Source organism: Populus alba, chromosome 1 (assembly GCF_005239225.2).
Source record: "Populus alba chromosome 1, ASM523922v2, whole genome shotgun sequence".
Lineage (NCBI taxonomy): Eukaryota > Viridiplantae > Streptophyta > Magnoliopsida > Malpighiales > Salicaceae > Populus > Populus alba.
Genome location: NC_133284.1, coordinates 42,805,981 through 42,817,158, shown reverse-complemented (window position 1 = coordinate 42,817,158; position 11,178 = coordinate 42,805,981). Strand labels below are relative to the sequence as shown.

The window sequence follows — 11,178 nt, the reverse complement described above, 5'->3', positions numbered from 1 at the left end:
AGAGGAAGTGGTTGCACATCTAATGAGATTATGAAAGTGCTTGTTCGATCACTAGAAAGCACCACACATGCCGCCTGAAAGGCATGACGCCTCCTATGCACTACCGCGTGATAAACACTCGCCAATAATTTTAAATAATAAAAAATTAATATTGCAAGGAACAATACCAAATTACTCCCTATGAATATGAGATTCACCATAAAATCTATTTGAAAAAAACAAAAATACCTTTGGGTGAATTGTTCATTTCTCTCTGCAAGGGCAAAAATGGTTATATAATTCTTTTTTTAAATTAGGAGTAATTAAATAATTTAATTGTTTAAAAAAATATAGAAAAGATATAAATATTCTTATACAATTATTAAATAACTAATATACTATAAAAATAACTAAAATACCCTTAAAACCAAGACTTATGATTTTTTTTGGTGAATGGTAAAAACATCATTTTATTATAGTGGTAAATAAAAATAAAATGTATGGCTACAATAAATTTGCCTTTCATGTTAGTTGTTTTTTTTTATTAAGCAAGGAAATAATCATTATTAGTACTTTAATTAAAATTAGTATTTGTAATATAATAAGCCAAAGCAATAAACGTGTGGCAGTAATGGAAAGCGAGGAGGCAATATCTCAATTTTTAAGGCTTTCCGTGTCAAGAACAAGACACGTCTCCTCCATGTTATAAACAAGATAGAACATGAAAATTAGTTACATCCTCTTACTTAACCTTTTGTATCTACTAACGAAAAGACAAATATAAAGTGAAAATAGAAGATGAAACTCATTATTTATTTTTAAAATATTTTTATTTATAATTTTTTTTTAAAATTAATACATAAAATAACTAAAAAAATATCATTATTTAAATCTTCATCACCGTAAAATTTCTTGTTAGTAATTATCAAGTTGAAATTAATACCAAATAAATTTCTAGAATATATTATGTTGATACTAAATATTCAATCTTTAAAATTATAAGAAAATATTTAATTTTGATTAATATTCAAATTAATTCAAAAATGTTTTCTTACACGTAATAAAAAAACCTAAATATGCTAATATCATTTCAGTCAGAGCGTGTATTACACGAGAACCAACATCGCGTTTTCGTTTCATTCTTTATAGTATTACAAAACACATGGACCCACTTAGTTGAAACTTTGATGGATGATGATCTTTGATTCTTTCCCTCGTTCAGTACTCTACCCTTTCGTGCCTTCCTTCTCTACATCATTCTTTCATTCTCTTTTTATCTATCGCCAAGCGCTCTAAAAAAGGAAAAATTAAATTTATTTGGTCCCTCAACTCTTCAATATTTCTTTGTTTGATGATTTGATCCCCTACTATTAATTTTTTGTCATTACATCCTCCAGTACCTAGTCACGGGAGAGGATTTTAATTTTAAAAGTAAGACTCCATAAAAACAAAAGAATTACTGTATTTTACAGAAAAAATCTTAGTAATATTAATAATAATAACTTGTTCAAATCTTATGGCTGCTAATATGATAGTCATTAAAGGTTTATATAATCATTAATTTTAGAATCCATAAAATTAATTGAAGTGTGCGTAAGCTGGTTTGGACACACATGCTAATAATAATAAAAAAAACAATAACTTACAAAGCAAATCTTATAAAATGAAAGGAAATAATAGAGATACCAAATTAAAATAAATTGGAGTCATGGGACCGAATTGCATTATTAACAAAAAAAATCAACAGAGATAAAAACTCCTTGTTGGATCATTTAAAAAAGAGACAGAAGTCACGTATGTGTATTCTTCAATACCCACACACATTTGTGTAAATTTGATGAAAATAACCATAATTACAAGTTGAAAACAAATTAAAAATAATAATAAAAAAAAAAGTGAAAAGGGAAACTATCTCTCTGTATATAAGTATACAACAGAGAATGTTCTGATTTTGTTTCTCTTCTTGTTACAAATCTCTCGATCTCTCCATATCTCTCTTTCTCTCTCTCCTTCATTTCACGTTGGAGATCTCGAACAGGTTAGTTCTTAATGTAAATTCTTCTTGTTTCTTTCAATTTCTGTTTCTTGTTTGAATTTTGGAGATAAACTGTTAGCGTTTTTCTTTTATTTTTTATTTTTTTATGGTGAGCTTGTGATCTTCGTAGTATCTAGGGCTTTGGAGATGTTTCGAAATATAGCAAATAGCAAATTGTGCTTTGAATTGGTTATAGTGGATGCTTTTATTTTATGAAGGGTTAGGGTTTTGAATGTTGTGATTGTTTGTTTCTTTCAAATAGTAATTTTTGTTGCTTCTTTGTGTTTATTCAATTCTTGCAGGTTTTTGTGGTGATGATTTTGTGCTTTAAATTGGAAGTGAATGGAGGGGAAAGTCTATTTTGTCTTGAGAGAATGAAATAGGGGTTTAAATATGGATAATTTTTTGGTGTTGCAGATTAATGTATTTCAAATAAGTTTACCGAGATAGTAATTGGAAGAGAAATGCTTTTTCTTGTTATGGTTAATTTGTTTTTTTAATTGAGAAAAAAAAAACAAAAACTGAGTAGAAGGGAATTCTTGGGAGTACTGGATGGGGAATAAGCTGGGGAGAAGGAGACAAGTGGTGGATGAGAGGTATACAAGACCACAAGGTCTCTATGTTCATAAAGATGTGGACCATAAAAAGCTGAGAAAGCTCATTCTCGAATCCAAGCTTGCCCCTTGTTTTCCAGGGGATGAAGACAGCTGTAATGATCATGAGGAATGCCCAATCTGTTTCTTGGTCTGTATTTCTATCATTATCTTTGTTTCCCTGTCCTTTTTTCCTCAAGTTTATTATGATTTTTTTTTGCTCAGTTCCACTGTGTTTAGTTGCTTGCCAAGCTGAAGAAAAAGAAAGGAATTGCTTTTTTATATTCTCATTAATATTTTCTTGAGAAAATAACATTTGATCGATTCTTTCCCGTCTTTTTGAGAGACCTAGGAAAATTATTTTAAGATACCATGTTTTTCCTCACCCTTTGTTTACTCGTTGACCTAGGAGAAATAATTGATTTCCTGAAACTTAGATTGAATGGTATTAGACGCTGTTATATATTGTTGGTGTGACCAATCTGGCACTTTTGTTTTGTTTCTTTCTTAGTATTATCCGAGTCTCAACCGATCAAGATGTTGCATGAAGGGCATTTGTACAGGTAATTGCCAATTGATTTCTGCAATTTGACATGCAAAGTTAGTTATTCATATCATGTACACAATTTGATCAGTGTTCTCTGTACCAGAGTGTTTTCTGCAGATGAAGAATCCTAATTCAACTCGTCCTACCCAGTATCCTTCATTCTTTATTATTATTATTATTATTATTTAATTTAGTTGCATATTTGTTTAATTTGACTGTCATCATCTTATTCCTCATGAAGCCATATTTCTATGCTTGTGGTACTTAACGTTATCAGATGTCCATTTTGCAAAACCTCAAATTATGCTGTGGAGTATCGAGGTGTGAAAACAAAGGAGGAAAAGGGTTTGGAGCAGATTGTAAGATTTGATTGGCATACAGGCCCTAATTTTTGTTATTTGGTGAACTGTGTGCTTATATTTTACACATATTGGTTGAGATTTATATGCATTTCTTCATTTTCTGCAGGAAGAACAGCGTGTTATAGAAGCGAAAATTAGGATACGACAGCAGGAGCTTCAGGATGAAGAAGAGAGAATGCAGAAAAGACTAGATGTGAGTTCATCAAGTGCTAATATTGAACCAGGGGAGCTTGAATGTGGGCCAACAGCTGGTATCCTCTCTTTGAAATTCTGATATCCACTCCCTGTATGCTTATGTCATGGTTACTGTGATAGTTATACTTTTTATTCTCCTCTCCAATCCTCTCTCTCAGTTCCATCCGATACGACTCCTGTGGAAAGTGGGGAAATCGTTTCATCTCAATACTCAATCAGACGTCCTCCGCACGCTGGAGTGAACAGGTATATTGCGTCTCTTGCCCCACCCTAGATATGAGTTTTGTATTTCTTATCTGTTCCTGAATCATGGAGTTCCTGTGGTGATGGAATGAAAGGAAGGAGAGAAGATAGCAGTGTCACAACTGCTTTGCACTGTTAAGTCTCTCTAGAAAAAGAAAAAACAAAAGCGTCAATGCATGCTGTCTCTCATTGAGACTCAGAGTTTGTTTTTTAATAAAGGGAAGACATAGGTTAGAATGACTGTAAGTTTTGTTATGGTTTATTGACTTAAAATTCTAAATCAAATGTGTCAACAGTTCCTTATTACATGATGTCAGATAGCTCGTTCTTTAGATTGTTGTTTTTACCCTTTTTTATAGATTTGATCAGCACCAGCTCTCAGAATAGCATATGTAATACCATATTTCCAGTTCAGCAGCTTGTTATACTAGGCTCAATAAGATTCTTAAACTGATTCTGATTTTCTTTCAGATTGCCATTGTTCTAATTTATATATCAAATGTTTATTAAATTTTTAGGGATGATGAATTTGACCTGGATCTCGAGGATATTATGGTTATGGAAGCAATCTGGCTTTCCATTCAGGTAAACAGTCTTTGATTGATTACCTCCAACTTACATGAATATTGACCAAGAAATTTCAGGTGTTCAAACTAACATTTTAATTTTATTTGACTTTCTTACCTCTAGTATCTGATTGGATTTTTCACATGTATTAGTCTGGCATTATCCATGCACCATTTACAAATGTTTGCATCTTCCCTGTCTAGGGATTGGATGCGATTATGATTTCCTGTGCTCCAACTTTATGATCACCCATTTATAATTATAACCATGAGAGTGTCCCTTCAAATCAATTCCAGTAAGGTAGTAGAGCTTCGTTAGAAACCTCTGTAGTTTTGGCATTTTATGGGATGCACTTCCAAAATTTTCTTGTTTGACATTGCTGCTCGAAATGGATGCTCTTGACTCTTCTAGAACTTGAACAATGTCCCTCGGCTATTGTTGTTGTGATTTAAGTCCAGACGTGAGTGGTCACATTTTTGTCTTGTCAATCTAATCTTTATGCTAATTTGGTCAGGAAACTCTCTATTTTCCAGATTATGACTCAGAGTGAGTGCATGAAATTTATGATGAACAACAATAAATTGGTTATTTGTTTGAAAAATGAGCACTTTAGAGGATTTGGACCTTTGTCTCTTCAGGTTTTACAGAAATTTTTAACTCCCCATTTTACTGTCATTTCTTTTCCCTTTCCTTTTCCATTGCCTATGTCTAGCTTAATCTTGCTCATACAGGTGTGCTAGAAGGAGCCTGGCATTTATCCCTAATAATTATCATAGCACATGCATCACACATTTATCCCTTAATGTAGGATTGAAAATTAATGTAATTTATTGAATCAAAAATCTAATGGAAAGATAATTTGACTAAATGTACAAAAGACACTTTTAATATAATGAAATAGAGGTATGAAACTTTATGTATTGAGCTGCCTACCCGGTAGAATTATCAAACAAATCTTTACCTAAATAATTTAGCTCTGAAGTCGTGAAGGTTTTGTTTTCAACTATTTCTGTTGAAAGAAAAAAAATTCTAATTATGCACGTTAATTAAATAGCTAACATCATTCCCTTAAGAATATAGAGATATCATATCCAATAGAAGTTTTCAGTAGAATGAATTTTAGATTCAATTGTGTGTAATTTTGTGAGTCATTTATTGGGGTAATTGTGCCTAATAAGCAGAATCTCTGTTATTATTAGAACTAATTTTATATCATTGTTGCAGTTTATGGGGCTTCATATTAAATACAAATACAATGGTACTGTTAAGAATGAATCAAATGAGATGGCTAATATTAGGGATGTGGAGATTTTAAATAATAATAATAATTAGAAGAAGAGATGTGCAGATTGAATTTTTCTTTACACTTTAGAGAATATCATCTTAATCTTTAGTTGAAAATTTTAAAAGATGCAGAATTTAATGTACAGCATTTCAAAGGCATCTTACTGCGTCAGAAACACCATCTCTATGGTTTAAGGTTTCTATTTATCAATATTTTTGTGTCTATTCAAGTCTATTATTTTTGTAGCTTATATCTAGTACGTCGCTCAATGAAGCAACCATATTTCATTTCTTGATTACATAAATGGGTTAACTTTTTTTTAGCATTTCATATAGCGTTTCTTTCTTTTTTTTACTTTGGATATGTAGAACTCTTATGATATAAATCCTAAAGCCAGTCACTTCGCAAGATTCTAAAAAAAACACAACCTAGCACCTTAATAGAAATCATAATAATAATTACACGTCACCTAAATTTGTTAGACTAGAGAGATGATTATTAAAAATGAAAATTCAAAGTGGAGAGTAAGTTAGATCTATCAAGTAAATAGATGCTCTTTGCCTAACAATTCAATTATCTGTCATCAGTTATAACTAGTGTCCAAACTGATTAAGTTATTCTCTCTCTCCCCATCCACCATGACATTATGTTTCATCAGATACAATCACCTCGAGCTTTTCCTTGTGACTTACATTTCTTTTCATCTCTAAACACCTTAAGAGGGCAGTATCCATAGTCGTCTGTCTTTTATATGATAGCAGGGCTCTTACGCATGTGTGCATCTAGATGTCAGCCCAGTGAACAAAGGAAAATTAGAGATACAATGAAATTGGAAGCATTTAAAAAGATTTACAAAAAAGAGAGAGAAACATAACAGTACTGATAGTGTATAAATCTAGTGTTCATTACCTCAGCAGAAAAACCAGTTCTTTTTTTAGAAGTTGATATCTGAAATGGAAGCAAATTGAAGCTATCAAAAGAGTTTCTGCTTACAAATATGTCTTATTGGTGCCTAAAACACTGCTTTGATGATTTTTGACTTTCCTCTTCATGAAAATTAAAATTTGTATTGCGTTGTGTATTTTTCCTTGCTGTGATATTGAATACTCTTTGCACATTGTTTTTTCATATTTGTCCTAGAGAAGCTCGAGTTTGAGAGTCCAGTTCTGTTATCTTTTTTTCCCCTTTATCACAAGCACAAGTATAGTTTTGTCAAATAAAGGTATCTTGACAGTTCATGCTTTTATCTATGGATGAGGTTGATAGGCTTTTTCTGTTTGTCTAATATACATGTGTATGCTCCTCCCAAGGCCCAGCTATGGCAACTAAAATTTTTGGGTATGCAGACATGTGTTCATACAATGCATGATCTAAAAAATGTTCTGTTTGCTATTTTAGTAACTGAACTGTTGTTGTCTGATATGGACCTGGGAGATTTGACACTGTTTTATTCCTGGTCGTGACAAATGATATGAGCTTGTACCTTGCTCCAGGAAAATGGAAGACAGAAAAATCCACTTTGTGGTGATGCTGCACCACCTGCACAATATACCATGGAAGCACGCTATGTGACTCCAGCGATGGCACCACCACTGGCTGGATCTTCATCATCCCCTTCTGGAGGTCTTGCTTGTGCTATAGCTGCTCTCGCTGAGCGTCAGCAGACTAGTGGGGAATCAATTGTTCACAATAGTGGAAATATGCCATCATTCAACATGCTTCCAAGCAGTAGTAGCTCTTACAACAGGCTTGAGCAGGACACAGACAATTACTTGCCTGCACAGAGCTCAAGCAATGTATTGCCAGACAGCAGGATGATTGTGACAAGAGATGATGGGGAATGGGGTGCAGATCGTGGATCAGATGCTGCTGAAGCTGGGACCAGTTATGCAAGTTCTGAGACTGCAGAAGATGCTGGTGGAATTTCTTCCCTGTTACCTCCACCACCGCCTACAGATGAAATTGGAGGAAGCTTTCAGAATGTCTCTGGACCCATCCCAGAGAGTTTTGAGGAGCAGATGATGCTGGCCATGGCTGTTTCCCTTGCTGAGGCTCGAGCTATGACTAGTGGGCCCCAAAGTGCATGGCAATAGATTTCGGGTATAGGCGAAAAAAGTTCGAACAAATGATGCTGGCTAAGGCTTTGCAGCTAGCTCAGTACTGAGCTAGATCCAGTGCACAATGTGTGCCTGCAACTGGCTAAATGGTCAAGGTAGCAAAGATTCTTGCCTTTGCCCTTCATATCACTACATATAGTTGTTAAAAGGAAAAGGTCTTATTTTAGTGAATGAAAGGTTGTTTGATAATGATATAACATAACGATTCGAAGTCTCATGGTCGTTTCTTTTCATGGTTCTATATCATTTCTTAGCTTGTTCAGGATTCACAGGGTAGCAAAATCGGTTAATGATGGAATCATCACATTCACTTGTACAGAATTTTAGGTGGCATCCATCTTTTCTGTAACGGTTTCATTCTTCCTCGATTAATGAATAGACGTGCTTGCTCAATTTATCGGAGTGCAGACCAAAATGGAAGATTAGATTTTATTTGATTTCTCAGCTTCTTACAGTGCTGTAAAGGAACTACATGTTAATCTGCTCACCATTGATGTGTCTTTGTAGAGGTGATTCTGGATCCTTGGGTCTCAAGTAACCAATAATCTAATGCCATTACTGTGTCTGGAATTTGGAAAGGAACACGATGAAAGACTCATGCAGTAACTAGAGGGATGGATTGATGGAAGGAAAGGAACTGTCTAGCCCATCATTTGCCTCGAGTGCCAAAAACATAGCTTTCATGTGATTTTTCGATGCAAGGAACTGCTCGCACCTTATTAGAGGTCCCGATAATCGAATTTTACAAAGCATATACGTGTTTATAAGATTTGAAAGTATTAGGAGTTTAAGAATATGAAACATACAGAGCAAATCCATTAAAGTGGACGCCTGGTGTGCAAATGGCTTGCGAGGAAAGGATTTAGATAGAAACGAGGATGATGTTGGGAAGAAATCATCAAATCTTTGTCCTCGTGAAGGGGATAGGAGGCATCCCAAAATATTATAGTTTTAAGATTCGGCCTAGATTCCGGGTTTTGACTGAATCGGCCGGGTTAAATTTTTTTTAAAAAAAAAAATTAAAATGACGTCGTTTCAGTTAAAAAAAACAAAAAAATAAAAGTCAATGGGTTTATGGCCAGGTATTGCTGGGTCACATCAGGTTTTTCCTTTCCTTTATTTTTTTTTAACCTGGCCCAGTTCAAACCTTAGGTTGGCCGAGTCTTGGATCGACCGTCGGGCTAGGCCGGGTTCAAAACTATATATAAGATCAAAATGATACGAATAGAGTATAAGGGAATTAGTGAAAAAATCCCTTCACTCTTTGCGTGTGAAGGTAATCAGTGTGATTGAGCATCGACCATATGCCTAGAGATAGCATTCTTGTTAATTAATGCAATAGAAAAACGTTGGATAAGTTTAAATAATGATGGCAACTGTGATTTTGACCAAGGACTTGTATATCTCCTCTAAAATAAGGTTAAATTGTACTATTTCTTGAAATAAATTTGCTGTCTCTCAATCCTCAAGATCATATGTTTATGACAGATCCAATCATGACCATTGGATCATAAGCCCCATGCATCTTCAAAGATGTGGGTACGGTCAGTGTGAACTAACAATGATAAAGGAGGAGATTTATGAGCTAGGGCATTGGAGTGGTTGAAGATGCATCAATAATCATTTACACCCCACATGGTATGTCTCAATAATTGTCAAGGGAGGCTCAACTTTCTTCCACATTAACAATGAAATGGGTGGCGGCCAAGATGGTTAAATGAATGGAGGACCAGAGGTATGTTTTTTATATGGTTTCAGTTTCATTTTCTTTGTCAACTAATACTAATGGTCAAAGATCACATGATATAAATCATGTTTTGCAAGTCTTATTTGGAATATAAACTTCTAGTTTGATACACATAAATTGGCGTGAAATATTCTATATATATAAAAAAAAAAGTCTTTCACATGGTTTTGATATAGATAATAAGATGTATGCTTTTTAAATAGTTTCTAGTTTAATTTTCTTTTTACTAATATTAATGGTCACGGATCACATGATATAAGTTTTGTTTCACAAATTCTATTCAAAATATAAAAATCTAGTTTAATACACGCAATCTAATCCAAGATATTTTATATAGATATAAATGAAACTTGTGAACATTATTTTCCCTAAGCTATTCATTAAATAATTGATATTAGAGGACCGTATTACCTCCATTTGCCCATAGTATAATTACATTAATTATAAGTTTCTTATCCAATATTAGAGTGAGATTAGAAAAATAAATTAAGTGATTCATCCCACCGCTAAGTGTTGGCATTTTTTTTTGAACTCCGAACCAATTCAAGGCATACTAGACCACCTTTTGCCTTATCCCATTTCTTTACAATGTTATCAATTATGCATTGATTTTAGGGGTAGGGATTTGGGATGCGAGGGAATTATTATTTCTTATGTGGCTCTTGATTCTCTGTATCTACGTTCCAATGAAAGAAAATACTATGAAGTTTTCTAGAAAAAATATAGATTAAGGTTAGGAACAACATAACTTGTGTTAAATAATTGTTAATTTTGAGTCACAATTCAATTTTTGTTAAATAACTTATGATAAAACTAAGAAATGAGTTAGGATAGCTTTAACTTAGGAGTACATTTGATAAAATTGGCTGGCAGTTTTTTTTAAGAATGCAGTAAAAATCATAATCTATCAGTTAAAATTTTCAACTTTTAATTAAATTAAATTTTGGATTCAATTCTAGAACAAACTTTTGATTTGACTCCAAAGTTATTTCTACTCAAACATATTTATAACATTTTTTTAGTTAAAAGTCAAAAACTAACTTCAATCAATTTGTAAAACTATTACCAAACAAAACATAAGTTAAATTTGAGGAATGTTCTGAAAAAAATGATCAACATATATTTTTTATTTTAGTTTTGAAACCCGGCCTGACCCGACAGGTCGACTTGGGACTGGAACCAGATAGGTTTGAAAAAAAAAATCAGGAAAAGAAAAAACTCGGTGTGACTCGGCCAACAACCTCGTTGCAACCCATTAAAATTTTATTTTTTATTTTACTAAAATGATGTTATGTTGATTTTTTAAAAAAAAAAATTGATCTGAGTGATCTGATTAAAATCTAAAATTTCCGGATTTTGGACCAAACGAGCCATCAGACCAGATCTAAAATCTATGATTTTTTTTTTATATATTAATAATAGTCCCATTAGGTCAATAAAAAGAAAAGAAAAAAAAAAAAACAATAGAGCACAATATTTCAAGCCTCTAATATGTACTTTCGTTAGTA

General features: G+C 33.1%; 1 protein-coding gene across 1 annotated transcript; it reads left to right on the top strand.

Moving 5' to 3' along the window:
• Window positions 1-1,784: 1,784 nt before the first annotated feature.
• On the top strand, window positions 1,785-8,316 carry LOC118063560 (E3 ubiquitin-protein ligase DA2L). Its single transcript, XM_035077622.2, has 9 exons — window positions 1,785-2,017; window positions 2,317-2,758; window positions 3,119-3,170; window positions 3,258-3,303; window positions 3,432-3,513; window positions 3,623-3,767; window positions 3,870-3,957; window positions 4,473-4,539; window positions 7,300-8,316. Exons 2-9 carry the CDS (start codon window positions 2,567-2,569, stop codon window positions 7,897-7,899), a joined length of 1,272 nt encoding a protein of 423 aa, XP_034933513.1. The 5' UTR covers window positions 1,785-2,017; window positions 2,317-2,566; the 3' UTR covers window positions 7,900-8,316.
• Window positions 8,317-11,178: the final 2,862 nt, after the last annotated feature.

What these genes read in the sequence shown, in the direction of transcription:
- LOC118063560 (XM_035077622.2), top strand. Translation starts at nt 2,567, where the DNA reads ATGGGGAATAAGCTGGGGAGAAGGAGACAAGTGGTGGATGAGAGGTAT. An exon ending in AAAAGGGTTTGGAGCAGATT is followed by an intron (nt 3,514 to 3,622) that starts GTAAGATTTGAT and finishes CATTTTCTGCAG; the next exon opens with GAAGAACAGCGTGTTATAGA. An exon ending in TGAATGTGGGCCAACAGCTG is followed by an intron (nt 3,768 to 3,869) that starts GTATCCTCTCTT and finishes CCTCTCTCTCAG; the next exon opens with TTCCATCCGATACGACTCCT.